The following is a 20,819-nucleotide window of genomic DNA, read 5'->3' as shown; positions in this document are numbered from 1 at the left end:
ACGGGAATTGAACCCACGACCTTCTCGCTGTGAGGCAACAGTGCTAACCACTAAGCTACCGTGCTGCCCTGTTACCAACATCTGGTAAAAAATTTAATGTCAATGTCAATAGCACCTTTAGAAATATATTTACTGAGAAAAATTGTGATCTGTTCAATACTTATTTTACTCATCAAGTTTGAAGGGAATCTGTCCAGCCATTTGAGTTTTCTTGTCCATAGTCACAAAGACACACGCATGCACACACCAGTGAAAACAATACCCTGCTATTGCTGCTTCACTGACACAGGGTAAATCCCACTTGATTGCCTCGAGTGACCCTGCGAATGATCCACCTGAAACAAGCATGTGATCCATGTCAAAGGGTTTGCACCTGTTACTGACAGGTGAGGCTGAACACCTGAAGAGGCATCAGCTGTCTCTGAGGTGTTTGGGCTCATTGACGCAATCCCAGATGGGCCACAGTGACAGTATGTGTTCTGTTCCTCTAACCACACACACACACACACACACACACACACACACACACACACACACACACACACACACACACACACACACACACACACACACACACACACACACACATCAGAGAGTCTGAGACTGAATCCATGTCTGTGGATCTGTTTCCTGTCATCCAATGACAGACAGCCACAGCTGCCCGGACCAAAATACTGCAGCAGGAACCAACCTCAACAAGGGGGGACACCCACCATGTCCCCCACCGGCTCGCCAGGTCCTCCAGTCTCTCACTGCTCACCCCCTACCATCGGAGGTGGTACAACCCCAAGAGGGTACAAGGCTATTTTGGGATTTCTCAGGGTTCAGGCTAAGGAGCGCAGATCAAGTGCTCCTGAATGTTTGTGAGAAGCTTGCACTCGCTGCAGTGTTGTTAGTGCCTCATCTAGCCCCACCCTCAGACACTTTGTCCTTCCTGTGTTTTGTCTGGCGGCACAATGACTCTGGGGAATATGGAGAGTGTAGAACTGTTCGATGCCGGGAAGAAGGGCCGAGGCCTGAGGACCGCCAGAGAGCTCAAAGCTGGAGAAGTGGTGTTTGCCGAGCCCAGCTTCGCTGCAGTGGTCTTCGACAGGTATGAGCCACGTCAGACACCAGGTACAGGCAGGAAAAGGATTTAGAGATCTGACAGACAACCTGAACACAATCTGCTCTGCAGCTGCAGGCCAGAGATCCTTCAACCATTAGAACTACAAGTCTGGATCCCCAAGTTCTCCTTAAAACTCAAATATGTTACTGATTTGTTGGTTTAAACCAGAGAAACCCTGAAAACCTTTGAGATGGAAGTGACATTTAATAAAAGTACCAGATGTGTACAATAGTTCTCACTGATCACGCTGGAGAATCTCATGGAAACTTTGAAGTTAATTTTCTGTCAGTTGTCACTCTTAGGTTTTTATGTCTTCAACCTGATTTCAAACGTGGACTCAACACTGAACACAGCTGTGCTGTGGCTGTTTTCTGAAGGTCTCTGTGTGACGTGTGCACGAATGTAGAATGCAGCCCGGTGTGTCTGTGAGCAGCTGGAATGTCCGACGGATCTGGTAGCATCGCGTTAGAGCCATATAAGAGCTGCGAGCTGGAGAGTGTTGGCTCTGTGAGAAGGTCCAGTACAGCACCGAGTTGTCCAAAAGTCCGCAGACAAAAGACCTGCAAGTCACCCAGTGTGTCTGTGTGTGTGTATGTGTGTGTGTGTGTGAGAGCAGACACATTAACAGCTCTGTTCATTGTCTCTTTGGATAAACTGTTTATACACACACACCTCTGCAGACTCTTTGTATGTGTGTGTGTGTGTGCGTGCAACCACGCACATGTTCTAGGTTAGTGTGAAAACTGCAGTCGTGTTACTACGTAAGCATTAATTAATCTGAACAAAATTCATTGTCAGGCTGAAAAATCTGTGTTGCAAAATGCCATTTCTTCTAACTCTATTGTTCGGGAGTTTATGAGATTCTGTCCTGGTGCGCTTTGGACAAGAAGTGGGACTACCTGGATAGATCACACAGCGAATCCACACTGTCAGACAGACACTGCTATGGTCAGTTTAGAGTCACTATTCAGCCTTTGTTGTTGGGGAGAAAAGTCACACAAACACTGACTTTAGAGGGAATTAAACCCAGATGGAGGATGTGAAACAGAAGCTGGATGGAGGTGAAGTGCTGCTGGACAGCTACAAGAGATATGGTGAGGGAGATAGGAAGGTGCTGGGTGTGACATCTGGAGAGAAGAAGGAAGACAAGGAGACTTGGTGGTGGACTTCATTAGTAAAAGAAAATATAAGGAGGAAGAGGATAGTGAATAAACATTGGGATAGTCCTGAAGAAATAGGCGGATTACAAGGAGATACAGCACAAAGTGAAAAAGGCTAATGAAATAGCATGCTGTACATGAAGTTGAACAATAAGGGGGGAGGACTTGTACCAAGTGGCCAGTGAGACAGATCGTGCTGTAAAAGATGGGCAACAGATTAGAGTGATGAAACATGCAGATGTAAATGTGTTGGCAAGAGAGGAGACTGTTAAGAAGGTGGAGGGAGTACTTTGAGGACTGATGAATGAAGAAAATGAGAGAGAAGACAGGATGATGTGGAAAGAGTGAATCAGGGAGTATGATGTAGTAAGGGTGAAGTGAGGACAGCTATAAAGAGAATTAAGGGTGGAAAGGTGGATTACATACCAGTGAAAGCTTGGAGATGCTTAGAAGAGATGTCAGTGTTTTTAAGCAGACTGTTTAACAGGAAAAGTAGAAAGTGAGGGGAAACCTATGGAGTGGAGAAGTGTACTGGACTGATTTTTAAGAACAAGGGTGATACTGTTGCACACATGAATAATGACATCAAGTGTGTTGTGGGTAAAGTTATTTACTTGTTATTTACAGACATTTATACTGTTACAAAAATGAGACGTTCTGTCCTGCTTCCAACTCTGCCACCCGGAGTACTACTTCAGTACTTGCAAGAGAGAGTGATATTACACACATGACCAGAAATGAGATCACAGGCATGGACACTAGTTTAAACCACTAACACATACTTAACTAAATTACATGTTATAGGATGGAGTTCTAGTCTAGCTTTACTATTTTACTTAAATTTAGGCACAATGGGTTTATACAATCACACTCAGGGTGGTTGTTCTCATTAACCAGCAACACCCTTACCAAAAAGTAGTACTGATAAGTATATAAAAAGTAAACTGGAAGTGTACTTGAAACATACTTGCATGTACTACTTTTTGGTAAGGGCAGTTAGCTTTGCTTAGCTGCTATGTCTTTTAACCATGTCACACACATAATGTCGATAACTGGCTGACATTCTCACTGTACTTCCCATATCTTATTACCTAACTCCTTCAAGCTTACCTGTAAAACACAGACATTTATACTGTTACAAAAATGAGATGTTCTGCTTCCAACTCTGCCGCCCAAAGTACTTCTTTGGCACTTGTACCAGAGGTGGGAGCCTCGCTCACCTAAATAGGTACTCCCCCTAGTGTCACAGTAGGGCTACTGCTCCATTTCTGTAATGCCTGACAACACGTCGAGAATGTACAACTGTAGCAATTAAATAAAAAAGGAATCAATCAATCAATCAATTTTATTTATATAGCGTCAAATCACAACAAACAGTTGCCCCAAGGTGCTTTATATTGTAAGGCAGGCCATACAATAATAACAAAGGAACAAGATGAATGACAGTTAACAGAAGAATAAACAAAATTATATAAACAAAAAGGGGGGAGGGGCTTCTCCTTATCCTTACACTCTCCCCTCCAAAATTTAATGTCATCCCGACATTATGACAACATGGTGTCCACATGCTAAGGTGCCCTGCACCTAGGAAAGCTACTTCTACGTAGTGTCAGTTTACAGTCTCTAAAGATGCATCACTGTGAATTCCAGTAAAGCATATGACATACATCTCCACTTAACGCCACATGTTTGCAGCAGGTGTCGACAGTCCACTGCCACCACCGTCAGGAGTACAGATACTGAGTAAGGTACTTTACCAACCTCCCTTTTTAGACTTAACATGCAGTACGGTGGTAATCTTAATGTGTTACCACTCATTCAAATAAAACTGTTTTAGTATTACTGAAATTTCTAACAATAACAACTCTGAATACTCTTAACAGGAAGGCAACAACTTAACTTGTTTTTCACTCAATCGTCAGATCTTAATCCTGACAACATTACTCATTTATGTGACATGATAGGTATTGCCCAAACATTAACTTTGATTTCCTTTGTCTGAAAGGATATCTTTCTTGAACAGATGACTGGTGCTCGTCCTGATCAATGTCACTGCCTGCAGACTGATCAGACTGGTGGGTTGATGACCTCTCAAAGCTGTGTGACTCCATCACTTCTTCCTGTTGATTGAGCTGGTACTCTGAATCAGTTCCCTCATCCAGGCTCTCTGCTTCGACTTCTCCAGCTGCTGGATCAAACCATGATGCTTCTGTCTGCTGAGACTGTTTTCACCTGTTCTCTTTCATCAGTTTGCCATCTGATTCCTCTCCACTCATCCTCATCCTCCGAGCTGCATTCTTGCTGTAGTTTTTCGTGACTCCGAGTGATGCTTTTCTTTTTCCATTTCCTTCATAATCAGGTTATCCAAGAACTGGTGACTCAGACAGGAAATCAATCAGTTGACATAAAACGTGTTGATGCTCCAGTTGACATAAAACTTCTTGATGTTCCATTGAGCACTGGATTTGGTGCGATGAAGGCAATTGGCCCCCTTTGTTTTGTGTACTTTTGTCTTGCTTTCTTTGTGCTTTCCCTTCACTGTCTTTTCGGCAGAGAGAAGCTTGTACAGGGCCTTTGTTATGTGTGAAAAGTGTGTGGGCCGCTGAAGAGGAGGTACTGCTGGCCCACCACCACTAGAGGGCGCCCTGCCTGGAGTGCGGGCTCCAGGCACCAGAGGGCGCTGCCGCCTCACGAGAGCAGCCAGGGTGACAGCTGTCACCTATCACTGGACACAGCTGACTCCACTCAGCACGGAGGTATATCACCAGGACGGCGTCTCCACCTCAGTGCCGAGATATCGCCTTAAGATAGAGGTAACGTTCTCTGCTGTATTCCTTACATTATTATATTGTCTTTCTTGTTGAGCATTGCAGGACAGCTGTCTACAAAAAGCCGTTGCTTCGGATAAGTACTCACCTTCCTGCAGTATTGTGACGTGAGGTGGAGGCGGCTTCTCCCCTCTCCGTGTTACTGGGTGCAGCCGCATCCACACCTGTGTGTTTGTTGTTCTCTTGCCAGCAGTACCGGATCCGACGAGCGGAGGCAGTGGCCACCTGGGAATTCGGGACTTGGCGGTTCCAGTACTTCCAGGGTTCGGTGGCAGAGGAAATCTGGGTGGTTCCGGTTCGACTTGGACGGACGTCTCCTACCTTCGAGCCTGCCCACACGACACCAGTGGAAATTCGGCTTAACCCCAAATTGTCGATTGTTGTATTGGTTGTGCACGTTTCACAACAGTAAAACCTTGTTATTTACCTTCTCCATTGTCCGTTCATTTGCGCCCCCTGTTGTGGGCCGTGTTCCTACACTTTCACAACAGGATATCTCGGCCAATGTCATGGATCCCGAGGGGCGTCAACCGGCTGTTGAACGGCCAATGGAAGACCAGGGCGCGCAGGCGTCTTCGGGAGGGGTAATCGGTGAGTTGCAGCGGATTCTCACCGCTTTCACCACTCGGATGGACTTAATGACCGAGCAGAACGTTCTCCTGAACCGCAGGGTGGAGGCTCTCGCCGCACAAGTGGAAGCGCGCCCCCCGGGCGCCGCTGCGGCTCTCCCTCCCGTCGACCCTGCGCGTAATAGTGACGTTCCACTGGTCGTTCAACGACCCCTCCCTCCTTCCCCAGAAGCATACATAAGCCCTCCAGAACCGTACGGCGGCTGTGTGGAGACGTGCGCAGATTTTCTTATGCAGTGTTCGCTCGTCTTCGCACAGCGTCCCGTGATGTACGCGGCTGATGCTAGCAAAGTAGCTTATGTGATAAACCTGCTTCGCGGGGAGGCACGCGCTTGGGCTACAGCGCTCTGGGAGCAGAACTCACGGTTCCTTCAGATATACGATGGGTTTGTGAGGGAGCTCAGAACTGTGTTCGATCACCTCAATCGAGGAGAAACCGCTTCAACAGTGCTACTGTCAATAAGACAGGGGCGCCGGAGCGCAGCTGCCTATGCAGTCGACTTCCGCATCGCGGCTGCGAGGTCCGGCTGGAATAGCACTGCCCTCCGCGCCGCCTTTGTAAACGGACTGTCTTTGGTTCTTAAAGAGCACCTGGTGGCTAAGGACGAACCGCGGGATTTAGATGGGCTCATTGATCTTGTCATACGGTTGGACAACCGGTTAGAAGAACGTCGGCGGGAACGAGACGAAAGGCATGGCCGGGCACGCGCTGTCCCTCTCCCTTCCGGTTCCGACCGCGCTCCGCCTTCCCCACGTTCCACAGCCCCTGCGCTCCGTGGGGTCACAGCTCCCCCTACTGACGAAGCTAGGGACACGAGTAGGGCAACATTTAGGGCACCAGATGCACAGAGGAGATGGACCCACGGAGCGTGTTTTGTTTGTGGTTCAATAGAGCACCATGTGAGAGACTGCCCCTAACGGTCAAACGCCAAACGCCCGCCCCTAGAGACTGGGCTAGGGGTGGGCCGAGACATTCACGTGGGACACACCCACATTGCCACACGACTCCCAGTCACGATCCTGTATGAGGATTCTACCCTGAAGGCCCCAGCACTGGTGGACACGGGCTCTGAGGGGAATCTGCTGGATAGCAGATGGGCTAGGGAGATAGGGCTCCCTCTGGTGGCTCTTACCTCACCCGTACAGGTTCGGGCACTAGATGGCTCCCTACTCCCTCCGATCGCATAAGACACCACCTGTAACTCTGGTGGTGTTAGGTAAACACCGGGAGGTGATCGAGTTCTTTGTGACTCAGGCCACCTCCCGTGTGGTTTTGGGCTTTCCCTGGATGTTGAAGCACAATCCCCGGATCGATTGGCCGTCCGGGGTGGTGGTGCAGTGGAGCGAGACCTGCCATCGGGAGTGTCTAGGTTCCTCGGTTCCTCCCGGCTCCCAAGCTAAGGAGGAGGTCAGAGTCCCGCCCAATCTGAGGATGGTGCCGGCGGAGTACCACGATCTTGCGGACGTGTTCAGCAAGGATCTGGCTCTCACGCTCCCTCCCCACCGCCCGTATGATTGTGCCATTGATTTGGTTCCAGGCAGTGGGTTCCCGTCCAGTAGGCTGTACAACCTCTCACGGCCGGAGCGCGAATCAATGGAGACCTACATCCGGGACTCGTTAGCTGCCGGGTTGATCCGGAATTCCACCTCCCCGATGGGTGCCGGTTTCTTTTTTGTGGGAAAGAAAGATGGCGGACTTCGTCCATGCATCGATTACAGGGGGCTGAACGAAATCACGGTTCGCAACCGATACCCGTTGCCCTTGTTGGATTCAGTGTTCACCCCCTTGCATGGAGCCAGGATTTTCACCAAGCTTGATCTTAGGAATGCGCACCACCTGGTTCGGATCCGGAAGGGAGACGAATGGAAGACGGCATTTAACACCCCGTTAGGTCATTTCGAGTACCTGGTCATGCCGTTCGGTCTCACTAACGCTCCCGCGACTTTCCAAGCATTGGTAAATGATGTCTTGCGGGATTTCCTGCACCGGTTCGTCTTCGTGTATCTAGACGATATACTCATCTTTTCCCCGGATCCTGAGACTCATGTCCGGCATGTCCGTCAGGTCCTGCAGCGGTTGTTGGAGAACCGACTGTTTGTGAAGGGCGAGAAGTGTGAGTTTCACCGCACGTCTTTGTCCTTCCTGGGGTTCATCATCTCCCCGAACTCCGTCGCTCCTGATCCGGCCAAGGTTGCGGCGGTGAGAGACTGGCCCCAACCGACTAGCCGTAGGAAGCTGCAACAGTTCCTCGGCTTTGCTAATTTCTACAGGAGGTTCATTAAGGGCTATAGTCAGGTAGTTAGCCCCCTGACAGCCGTGACCTCACCAAAAGTCCCCTTCACCTGGTCGGATCGTTGCGATGCCGCGTTCAAGGAGTTGAAACGGCGCTTCTCGTCTGCACCCGTTCTGGTGCAGCCCGATCCTAGTCGCCAGTTAGTGGTTGAAGTGGACGCCTCGGACTCAGGGATAGGAGCTGTGCTCTCCCAGAGCGGGAAGACCGATAAGGTTCTTCACCCGTGTGCCTATTTTTCCCGCAGGTTGACCCCGGCCGAACGGAACTATGACGTCGGCAATCGAGAACTCCTTGCGGTGAAAGAGGCCCTTGAAGAGTGGAGACATCTGTTGGAGGGAACGTCCGTGCCATTCACAGTTTTCACTGACCATCGGAACCTGGAGTACATCAGGACCGCCAAGCGGCTGAACCCCAGGCAAGCCCGCTGGTCACTGTTCTTTGGCCGTTTTGACTTCCGGATCACCTACCGTCCCGGGACCAAAAATCAGAGATCGGATGCATTGTCCCGGGTCCATGAAGACGAAGTCAAAACGGAATCGTCGGATCCCCCGGATCCCATCATCCCGGAGTCCGCTATCGTGGCCGCCCTCACCTGGGACGTAGAGAAGACCGTCCGGGAGGCCCTGACATGAGACCCGGACCCCGGAACCGGACCAAAGAACAGACTCTACGTCCCACCGGAAGCCAGAGCTGCAGTACTGGACTTCTGTCACGGTTCTAAGCTCTCCTGTCACCCTGGGGTGCGAAGGACCGTGGCAGTCGTCCGGCAGCGCTTCTGGTGGGCATCCCTGGAGGCCGACGTCCGGGGCTACGTCCAGGCCTGTACCACCTGCGCCAGGGGCAAGGCCGACCATCGGAAGACCTCAGGGCTGCTGCAGCCGCTGCCCGTCCCACATCGCCCCTGGTCCCACATCGGCCTGGACTTTGTCACGGGTCTCCCGCCGTCCCAGGGGAACACCGTCATCTTCACGATAGTGGACCGTTTCTCCAAGGCGGCCCACTTCGTGGCCCTCCGAAGCTACCAACGGCCCAGGAGACAGCGGACCTCCTGGTCCACCACGTCGTCCGTCTGCATGGGATACCATCAGACATCGTCTCCGATCGCGGTCCCCAGTTTTCCTCACACGTTTGGAGGAGCTTCTGCCGGGAGCTGGGGGCCACGGTCAGCCTCTCGTCTGGGTATCACCCCCAGACCAACGGGCAAGCAGAACGGGCCAACCAAGAACTGGAGCAGACACTAACGCTGTGTGACAGCCGCGCACCCGACAGCCTGGAGTACCCACCTGGCCTGGATCGAGTACGCCCACAACAGTCAGGTGTCATCAGCCACCGGCCTCTCCCCTCTTGAGGTGTGCTTGGGGTATCAGCCCCCCTTGTTTCCGGTGGTCGAGGGAGAGGTCGGTGTGCCCTCGGTCCAGGCCCACCTACGGAAGTGCCGTCGGGTGTGGCGTGCCGCCCGTTCTGCTTTGTTGAGGGCCCGGACGAGGGCGAAGAATCATGCAGACCGGCGGCGGGCCCCGGCCCCCACGTATCGTCCTGGGCAGGAAGTGTGGTTGTCCACCAAGGACATTCCCCTTCAAGTGGACTCCCCAAAACTCCAAGAACGATACATCGGTCCCTTCAAGATTCTCAAAGTCATCAATCCCGGCCGCAGTGAGGCTCCAGCATTCCGCCTCGCTGCGGATTCATCCAGTGTTTCATGTCTCCCGGATAAAACCCCATCACACCTCACCCCTCTGCACTCCGGGTCCGGCACCACCTCCTGCCCGGATCATCGACGGGGAACCGGCTTGGACCGTGCGCCGGCTCCTCGACGTCCGTCGAATGGGCCGGGGTTTTCAGTACCTGGTGGACTGGGAGGGGTACAGCCCCGAAGAACGCTCCTGGGTGAAGAAGGGCTTCATCCTGGACCCGGCCCTCCTGGCCGACTTCTACCGTCGCCATCCGGACAAGCCCGGTCGTGCGCCAGGAGGCGCCCGTTGAGGGGGGGGTCCTGTTGTGTGGGCCGCTGAAGAGGAGGTACTGCTGGCCCACCACCACTAGAGGGCGCCCTGCCTGGAGTGCGGGCTCCAGGCACCAGAGGGCGCTGCCGCCTCACGAGAGCAGCCAGGGTGACAGCTGTCACCCATCACTGGACACAGCTGACTCCACTCAGCACGGAGGTATATCACCAGGACGGCGTCTCCACCTCAGTGCCGAGATATCGCCTTAAGATAGAGGTAACGTTCTCTGCTGTATTCCTTACATTATTATATTGTCTTTCTTGTTGAGCATTGCAGGACAGCTGTCTACAAAAAGCCGTTGCTTCGGATAAGTACTCACCTTCCTGCAGTATTGTGACGTGAGGTGGAGGCGGCTTCTCCCCTCTCCGTGTTACTGGGTGCAGCCGCATCCACACCTGTGTGTTTGTTGTTCTCTTGCCAGCAGTACCGGATCCGACGAGCGGAGGCAGTGGCCACCTGGGAATTCGGGACTTGGCGGTTCCAGTACTTCCAGGGTTCGGTGGCAGAGGAAATCTGGGTGGTTCCGGTTCGACTTGGACGGACGTCTCCTACCTTCGAGCCTGCCCACACGACACCAGTGGAATTCGGCTTAACCCCAAATTGTCGATTGTTGTATTGGTTGTGCACGTTTCACAACAGTAAAACCTTGTTATTTACCTTCTCCATTGTCCGTTCATTTGCGCCCCCTGTTGTGGAACCGTGTTCCTACACTTTCACAACAAAAAGTTTGGAATGTAATTTCTGTAGTATGAAATGAATCCCAACAGTTTTCTGACATCACCAATTGTGGTGGGAGTTCTCTGCTTCAAAGCTTGCACAGGGGCAAGTTTGGCAGAATCCATCATGTGACCATCTTTGGTGACCAATCATCCCAGGAATCTCACCTGATTTTTAAAGATCTCACAATTTTTTTTGGTGTTAACTTAGCTCCATGGATCTGGACTTTTGGCTCTGAGGACTCTGAGGACTTTTCTCAGATCTTCTAAGTGACTTTCAAATGTCTGAGAGTGGACTAAATTATCATCCAATTAAGGAAGACAGATTTCATCACGCAGCCCCAACAAGCACTGCTCCATTGACCTCTGGAACTCTGAGGGGCAGATGACAAACCAAATGGGATTCTCACCCACTCATACAATCCCCACAGTGTAATAAATGCAGTGAGAGGGCGACTTGACTGTTCTAGAAAACCCTGGTGATATGCCTTGCCTTGGTCCAGGACCGAAAACCAGGCACTACCCTTCAAGGTGTTGAGCATGGCTTGTATGCGCAGGATTGGATGGCGATCAGGGATTGACTTCTGATTTAGTTCTGTATAGTCACAACACAACCTGAGACTCCCGTCTATTTTCCGCACACACACACTATGGGACTAGAGTAGGAAGATTTGGATTTAGCTATCCATCCCCTGTTTAACAGATCTTCCAGGTATTCTTTTACCTCTTTGTGGAGTGGTTTTGGAACTGAGACATAAGTTCGCCTTACTGGGGTGGGGTCACTGAGGCGGATCTTCAACTGCAGAGAAGGTATGTTGCCCACATCATATTCATCCAGAGCAAATGCATTACTCTTCTTTAAATTAAATAAAAACGGAACAAGATGAATGACAGTTAACAGAAGACTAAACGAAATTATATAAACAAAATGTGGGGGTGGCTTCTACTTATCCTTACAGCACAGAGGTATAAAGATGTTCAGACACAGCATATATTTATGGTAAATAGCAGTAGCAGCTTGTCTTAGAAAATGTGAAGATCTGCAACCAGCAAATATGGTTTCATTCCAAAAAAAAAAAAAAAAGCACCTCTGATGTAATGTTTGCTTTGAGAGTGGTGATGGAGAAGTATAGAGGAGGCCAGAAGTTGTGGATTTTGAGAACGCTTATGTAAGGTGCCAAAACAATTCAATTCAATTTAATTTCAATTTATTTCATTTACAGTAGTGTTCAGAATAGTAGTAGTGCTATGTGACTAAAAGATTAATCTAGGTTTTGAGTATATTTCTTATTGTCGCCGTTAGCTACCCCTGGCAGATCCGAGCAGCCGGGAAAGCAGGCTGACTGGGTGACTGTGAGGAGGAAGCGTAGTTCTAAACAGAAGCCCGTGTACACCGCCAACCCGTTCACATCTCTAACCGTTTTTCCCCACTCGACGACACACCCGCCGAGGATCAAACTCTGGTATTGGCGACTCTGTTTTGAGAAATGTGAAGTTAGCGACACCAGCAACCATAGTCAATTGTCTTCCGGGGGCCAGAGCAGGCGACATTGAAGGAAATTTGAAACTGCTGGCTAAGGCTAAGCGTAAATTTGGTAAGATTGTAATTCACGTCGGCAGTAATGACACCCGGTTACGCCAATCGGAGGTCACTAAAATTAACATTAAATCGGTGTGTAACTTTGCAAAAACAATGTCGGACTCTGTAGTTTTCTCTGGGCCCCTCCCCCTATCGGACCGGGGAGTGACATGTTTAGCCGCATGTTCTCCTTGAATTGCTGGCTGTCTGAGTGGTGTCCAAAAAATGAGGTGGGCTTCATAGATAATTGGCAAAGCTTCTGGGGAAAACCTGGTCTTGTTAGGAGAGACGTGCATCCATCCCACTTTGGATGGAGCAGCTCTCATTTCTAGAAATCTGGCCAATTTTCTTAAATCCTCCAAACCGTGACTATCCAGGGTTGGGACCAGGAAGCAGAGTTGTAGTCTTACACACCTCAACGCAGCTTCTCTCCCCCTGCCATCCCCTCATTACCCCATCCCCGTAGAGACGGTGCCTGCTCCCAGACTACCAATAACCAGTAAAATCTATTTAAGCATAAAAATTCAAAAGAAACAAATAATATAGCACCTTCAACTGCACCACAGACTAAAACAGTTAAATGTGGTCTATTAAACATTAGGTCTCTCTCTTCTAAGTCCTGTTGGTAAATGATATAATAATTGATCAACATATTGATTTATTCTGCCTTACAGAAACCTGGTTACAGCAGGATGAATATGTTAGTTTAAATGAGTCAACACCCCCGAGTCACACTAACTGTCAGAATGCTCGTAGCACGGGCCGGGGCGGAGGATTAGCAGCAATCTTCCATTCCAGTTTATTAATTAATCAAAACCCAGACAGAGCTTTAATTCATTGAAAGCTTGTCTCTTAGTCTTGTCCATCCAAATTGGAAGTCCCAAAAACCAGTTTATTTGTTATTATCTATCGTCCACCTGGTCGTTACTGTGAGTTTCTCTGTGAATTTTCAGACCTTTTGTCTGACTTAGTGCTTAGCTCAGATAAGATAATTATTAGTGGGCGATTTTAACATCCACACAGATGCTGAGAATGACAGCCTCAACACTGCATTTAATCTATTATTAGACTCTATTGGCTTTGCTCAAAAGTAAATGAGTCCACCCACCACTTTAATCATATCTTAGATCTTGTTCTGACTTATGGTATGGAAATAGAAGACTTAACAGTATTCCCTGAAAACTCCCTTCTGTCTGATCATTTCTTAATAACATTACATTTACTCTGATGGACTACCCAGCAGTGGGGAATAAGTTTCATTACACTAGAAGTCTTTCAGAAAGCACTGTAACTAGGTTTAAGGATATGATTCCTTCTTTATGTTCTCTAATGCCATATACCAACACAGTGCAGAGTAGCTACCTAAACTCTGTAAGGGAGATAGAGTATCTCGTCAATAGTTTTACATCCTCATTGAAGACAACTTTGGATGCTGTAGCTCCTCTGAAAAAGAGAGCTTTAAATCAGAAGTGTCTGACTCCGTGGTATAACTCACAGACTCGTAGCTTAAAGCAGATAACCCGTAAGTTGGAGAGGAAATGGCGTCTCACTAATTTAGAAGATCTTCACTTAGCCTGGAAAAAGAGTCTGTTGCTCTATAAAAAAGCCCTCCGTAAAGCTAGGGACATCTTTCTACTCATCACTAATTGAAGAAATAAGAACAACCCCAGGTTTCTTTTCAGCACTGTAGCCAGGCTGACAAAGAGTCAGAGCTCTATTGAGCTGAGTATTCCATTAACTTTAACTAGTAATGACTTCATGACTTTCTTTGCTAACAAAATTTTAACTATTAGAGAAAAAATTACTCATAACCATCCCAAAGACGTATCGTTATCTTTGGCTGCTTTCAGTGATGCCGGTATTTGGTTAGACTCTTTCTCTCCGATTGTTCTGTCTGAGTTATTTTCATTAGTTACTTCATCCAAACCATCAACATGTTTATTAGACCCCATTCCTACCAGGCTGCTCAAGGAAGCCCTACCATTATTTAATGCTTCGATCTTAAATATGATCAATCTATCTTTGTTAGTTGGCTATGTACCACAGGCTTTTAAGGTGGCAGTAATTAAACCATTACTTAAAAAGCCATCACTTGACCCAGCTATCTTAGCTAATTATAGGCCAATCTCCAACCTTCCTTTTCTCTCAAAAATTCTTGAAAGGGTAGTTGTAAAACAGCTAACTGATCATCTGCAGAGGAATGGTCTATTTGAAGAGTTTCAGTCAGGTTTTAGAATTCATCATAGTACAGAAACAGCATTAGTGAAGGTTACAAATGATCTTCTTATGGCCTCGGACAGTGGACTCATCTCTGTGCTTGTTCTGTTAGACCTCAGTGCTGCTTTTGATACTGTTGACCATAAAATTTTATTACAGAGATTAGAGCATGCCATAGGTATTAAAGGCACTGCGCTGCGGTGGTTTGAATCATATTTGTCTAATAGATTACAATTTGTTCATGTAAATGGGGAATCTTCTTCACAGACTAAAGTTAATTATGGAGTTCCACAAGGTTCTGTGCTAGGACCAATTTTATTCACTTTATACATGCTTCCCTTAGGCAGTATTATTAGACGGTATTGCTTAAATTTTCATTGTTACGCAGATGATACCCAGCTTTATCTATCCATGAAGCCAGAGGACACACACCAATTAGCTAAACTGCAGGATTGTCTTACGACATAAAGACATGGATGACCTCTAATTTCCTGCTTTTAAACTCAGATAAAACTGAAGTTATTGTACTTGGCCCCACAAATCTTAGAAACATGGTGTCTAACCAGATCCTTACTCTGGATGGCATTACCCTGACCTCTAGTAATACTGTGAGAAATCTTGGAGTCATTTTTGATCAGGATATGTCATTCAAAGCGCATATTAAACAAATATGTAGGACTGCTTTTTTGCATTTACGCAATATCTCTAAAATCAGAAAGGTCTTGTCTCAGAGTGATGCTGAAAAACTAATTCATGCATTTATTTCCTCTAGGCTGGACTATTGTAATTCATTATTATCAGGTTGTCCTAAAAGTTCCCTAAAAAGCCTTCAGTTAATTCAAAATGCTGCAGCTAGAGTACTGACGGGGACTAGAAGGAGAGAGCATATCTCACCCATATTGGCCTCTCTTCATTGGCTTCCTGTTAATTCTAGAATAGAATTTAAAATTCTTCTTCTTACTTATAAGGTTTTGAATAATCAGGTCCCATCTTATCTTAGGGACCTCGTAGTACCATATCACCCCAATAGAGCGCTTCGCTCTCAGACTGCAGGCTTACTTGTAGTTCCTAGGGTTTGTAAGAGTAGAATGGGAGGCAGAGCCTTCAGCTTTCAGGCTCCTCTCCTGTGGAACCAGCTCCCAATTCAGATCAGGGAGACAGACACCCTCTCTACTTTTAAGATTAGGCTTAAAACTTTCCTTTTTGCTAAAGCTTATAGTTAGGGCTGGATCAGGTGACCCTGAACCATCCCTTAGTTATGCTGCTATAGACGTAGACTGCTGGGGGGTTCCCATGATGCACTGTTTCTTTCTCTTTTTGCTCTGTATGCACCACTCTGCATTTAATCATTAGTGATCGATCTCTGCTCCCCTCCACAGCAAGTCTTTTTCCCGGTTCTCTCCCTCAGCCCCAACCAGTCCCAGCAGAAGACTGCCCCTCCCTGAGCCTGGTTCTGCTGGAGGTTTCTTCCTGTTAAAAGGGAGTTTTTCCTTCCCACTGTAGCCAAGTGCTTGCTCACAGGGGGGTCGTTTTGACCGTTGGGGTTTTACATAATTATTGTATGGCCTTGCCTTACAATATAAAGCACCTTGGGGCAACTGTTTGTTGTGATTTGGCGCTATATAAAAAAAATTGATTGATTGATTGATTGTTACATGGGAAACAAGGTACCAGTAGATTCAGTAGATTCTCACAAATCCAAGAAGACCAAGCATTCATGATATGCACACTCTTAAGGCTATGAAATTGGGCTATTAGTAAAAAAAAAAGTAGAAAAGGGGGTGTTCAAAATAATAGTAGCATCTGCTGTTGACGCTACAAACTCAAAACTATTATGTTCAAACTGCTTTTTTAGCAATCCTGTGAATCACTAAACTAGTATTTAGTTGTATAACCACAGTTTTTCTTGATTTCTTCACATCTGCGAGGCATTCATTTTGTTGGTTTGGAACCAAGATTTTGCTTGTTTACTAGTGTGCTTGGGGTCATTGTCTTGTTGAAACACCCATTTCAAGGGCATGTCCTCTTCAGCATAAGGCAACATGACCTCTTCAAGTATTTTGACATATCCAAACTGATCCATGATACCTGTTATGCCATATATAGGCCCAACACCATAGTAGGAGAAACATGCCCATATCATGATGCTTGCACCACCATGCTTCACTGTCTTCACTGTGAACTGTGGCTTTGGGGGTTTGGGGGTCGTCTCACAAACTGTCTGCGGCCCTTGGACCCAAAAAGAACAATTTTACTCTCATCAGTCCACAAAATATTCCTCCATTTCTCTTTAGGCCAGTTGATGTGTTCTTTGGCAAATTGTAACCTCTTCTGCACGTCTTTTATTTAACAGAGGGACAAATAAATTAGCTTCACACAGGCGTCTTCTAACTGTCACAGCACTTACAGGTAACTCCAGACTGTCTTTGATCATCCTGGAGCTGATCAGTGGGTGAACCTTTGCCATTCTGGTTATTCTTCTATCCATTTTGATGGTTGTTTTCCATTTTCTTCCACGCATCTCTGTTTTTTTTTTGTTTGTTTGTTTTTTTTTGTCCATTTTAAAGCAGTGGAGGCCATTGTAGATGAACAGCCTATAATTTTTTGCACCTGTATCTAAGTTTTCACCTCTCCAATCAACTTTTTAATCAAATTACGCTGTTCTTCTGAACAATGTCTTGAACGTCCCATTTTCCTCAGGCTTTCAAAGAGAAAAGCATGTTCAACAGGTGCTGGCTTCATCCTGAAATAGGGGACACCTGATTCACACCTGTTTGTTCCACAAAACTGAGGAACTCACTGACTGAATGTCACACTACTATTATTGTGAACACCCCCTTTTCTACTTTTTTTTTTTTTTACTAATAGCCCAATTTCTTAGCCTTAAGAGTGTAGATATCATGAATGCTTGTGGATTGGTCTTGTTGGATTTGTGAGAATCTACTGAATCTACTGGTACCTTGTTTCCCATGTAACAATAAGAAATATACTCAAAACCTGGATTAATCTTTTTAGTCACATAGCACTACTATTATTCTGAACACTACTGTATATACTGCCAAATCACAACAAAGTTGTCTCAAGATGCTTCACACAAGAAGAATTGTGGTATTATATGAGCAAGTCTAGAGTGGCAGAGAAGTATGTGAGGGTGGTGCAGGACATGTACAAGGACAGTGTGCGATGCAAAGTAGGAATGACAGATGCCTTTGAGGTGGAGGTGGGATGACATGAAGGATCTGCTCTGTGCCATTCCTTGTAAACAATCAAGATGGACAAGTTAGCAGACAAGACCAGATAGGAGTTTGCATGGAGAGAGTAGGGAGCAAGGTTGAGAGGAGGCTGAAGGGAAGGCAAAAGAAAATCAGTAGAAGCAAGACTGAGTACGTGTGTGAAGGAGAGGGAGCCTGGTGGAGGTATGAGGCAGGAGGAGAAGAGGAGGCCTATGGATGTGTTTAGGAAGGATATGCATGTGCTTAGCATGACAGCAGAAGATACAGAGGACAGTAACAGAGGCTCAGTCAGTCAAGAGAAAACAGAAACCTGATTGAGCTAATCAGCTTTTGGCAGAGCAGGAAGAGGCTGAAAAATGTGTGTGTTTTGGTTCCATAAGGACCAGACTTTGGAACTGCTGATGGAAAGGGTCAAGATTCACTACACTACAACTGTGGGATCAAGTTGAAATTTTGTAATATTTCATCTGAAAATATGAACGGTATTGGAACGGACAGTGCATGGCACGTGCACATCGTACTGCACAGTTCAGAGTATCACAGTCACTTCAAGATAAAAGAGGAGTGGCAGTTGAAAAAAACCCAATAAGGCCAAATTATTAAAATAACTGTGTGTGTGTGTGTGTTGTTTTGTTGTATTTACACACAGGTATCTTATTTGTTACCTCACAGACCTGTCTTGTAATTTTTATTTATTTGGTTATAAACGGGTGCCGAAAAGGGGAGAATAAGGAGAAGGATTCTGGAGGCCCAGAGAGGCCACTAATACAATTATAATACTGAAAGTAATATTGGGGGTGGCCCAGTAAGATTTCTTTACATGGGGCCCAAAGTCATTGGCAGCACCCCTAGTCATAATGATTAGACACCATTCATTATTAGTACTTGGTTTTCATTTGGTTGTTTTTTTCCTCATCTCGGTTCATTGTTCCTGCCTGTTCGTCATCTGTTGTTGTATTCTGGGACAGTCTCAGCAGTTTCTTCACTGTTGTTTCACTGCTCGTCGGCTTTCAACAAGTCTGTCCCATTCAAACTGTACACCTGGACTATATAAGGTTGGGAATCAAGAACCAGTTCAACTTGAGAATTGGTGCCAAAGTTTTCATTCCACTGGAACCACATGTGTCAGATGTTATCAGTTTATTTTACCAATGCCAGCATATTTTAAAGAAAACTCCATGTTGCAAGATCACGTCATGATTTCAGAGGTAACATCATGATGTCAAACTACATCCACCAACCAGGCAAACAGCTGCATATTGATGTGTGTTTTGTGTGTTTTCTTGTCAGCTTGGCCTCTCAGGTTTGCCACAGTTGTTTCCAGCGTCAGGCCAACCTGCACCGCTGCGCTCAGTGTAAGTTTGCCCACTACTGCAACCGCACTTGCCAGACTGCATGCTGGCATGAACACAAACAGGAATGTGCAGCCATCAAGAAGGTCATTACAGCCCCCAACGAGAACGTTCGGTAAGGAACTCTCTGTTCCCCCTGTTATCCACCTGCTTCCTGTGCACACAGTTTGTTCTTTGTTCCACACCTTTTGTTAAAGGTTGTTTCTGATTTTCATTACGTTTCAACCACTTTGTTGTATCATCATCAGTTTCTCTGATTTGCCGTTTTTGTCACCTTTTATTTCTGGGTTTTATTTCTTGTTTGTTGGTTATTATATTTCATGTCTTACTTACCTTTTGTTGTCCACTTTATTATTATTATTAGTATGATAATGATGATGATTTAGTCTCGCACCGGTTATTATCTGTACAGTTTGTTGTCTCCTTGTGTTCTGTTCTGAACTTTTGTTCAAATTAATTTGACCACAAGGTTCAGGTTGATAAATATTAATGTCTTAGTGGTTTGCTGAGATTGATTTGTTTGTTTGTTGCATTTCAGGTCAGCTGGCTAAAGTCCTAGTTGTTACAATCCAGGTGAATTAAAACAGATTGTTTTCAGTAACAAGAGAACCGCATTTCCACCCACCTTGAGGAGTTGTACTCCAATACTGCAGGTCCTTTTGGGGGTTCTTAGTTAACAGAAGAACCAGACACAGAACACTGGTACTGGAGGTGTCAAACATCCCAGCAGGAGGATCACCTTTATACAAGTGTTTAAAGTACCTGGAGGAATGGGACCATATTGGCAGAGGCGTCTGTCAGGTGTAAGCCATCACTCGCCATAACTACATTGGGATGAGGTGTACATTTGGCAGAACAAAGTGCTTGGCAAGCAGGCATAGGGTCAGTAGACCACAAATGATGAGCTGATCACAGATTCCTCAAACATACGCCTCTTTACTCCTTGACTCTTCTCAGCGTCATGATCACCCACTTTCTCAACCCCTTATACAGCCTGAAACTGCCATCGTGCCATGTACTACGACTCCAGTGGATGATATTCAAACTCCTCTCAGATATCAACCTCCTCCATCAACCTTCTCCACTGGTGACTCTAATACATTCCCAAGTAACATTCTGTGGCTGATTACAGACAAACTCCCACTTTCCTTTCAGGTCACCACTTGTGTTCATGTCTGAATGTCCTCCCTCCAGATTCCATGCAAAGTCCTGAGAAAAAGTCCTATCTTGAAGATGAGCATAACCTCTTAGGAAAGGTGATGGTCTAGTGGTTAAGGTGTTTGACTTAAGACCAGAAGATCCTCGATTCAAATCCCAGCCTGACTGGAAAATCACTAAGGGCCCTTGGGCAAGGTCTTTAATCCCCTATTGCTCTCGATATGTAGTGAGCGCCTTGTATGGCAGCACCCTCACATCAGGGTGAATCTGATGCAGACAGAAAATGGCTATATAAATGCAGTCCATTTATGAGCCAAATTTAGTCTTCAGAACTAGTTACACAGCAGTCTGTGAGACTTCAACTGCTTGTTTTTTTACTCTGCCTTTGTCTCTGTCTTTTGTACTCCTCGATGCCGTGGATTTGACCTCAGCTTGTTTTTTGGACCATGTCTCTACTTGTGCCCTGCCTGATACCTCTGCCTCATTGTCTGAATTCCTGTGTACCAGATAAAGCCTTTTATTCATCCCAACCCATAGTTTCT

The 20,819-nt window shown here is 46.6% G+C and overlaps 1 protein-coding gene across 1 annotated transcript in view; it reads left to right on the top strand.

The window, feature by feature from the left end:
- The first annotated feature begins 812 nt into the window (after positions 1-812).
- smyd1a (SET and MYND domain containing 1a) overlaps positions 813-20,819 on the top strand; it is a 42,767-nt gene continuing 22,760 nt past the window's right edge. Inside the window, exons 1-2 of the mRNA XM_034192792.1 lie at positions 813-1,093; positions 19,058-19,234. Of these exons, the coding sequence (XP_034048683.1) occupies positions 957-1,093; positions 19,058-19,234 (314 nt within the window). The 5' untranslated portion in view covers positions 813-956. The remainder of the gene's footprint in view (positions 1,094-19,057; positions 19,235-20,819) is intronic.

The sequence above is a fragment of the Thalassophryne amazonica genome, chromosome 17, assembly GCF_902500255.1.
Source record: "Thalassophryne amazonica chromosome 17, fThaAma1.1, whole genome shotgun sequence".
NCBI classification, from domain to species: Eukaryota; Metazoa; Chordata; class Actinopteri; order Batrachoidiformes; family Batrachoididae; genus Thalassophryne; species Thalassophryne amazonica.
This window is presented reverse-complemented; position numbering and strand designations above follow the sequence as displayed.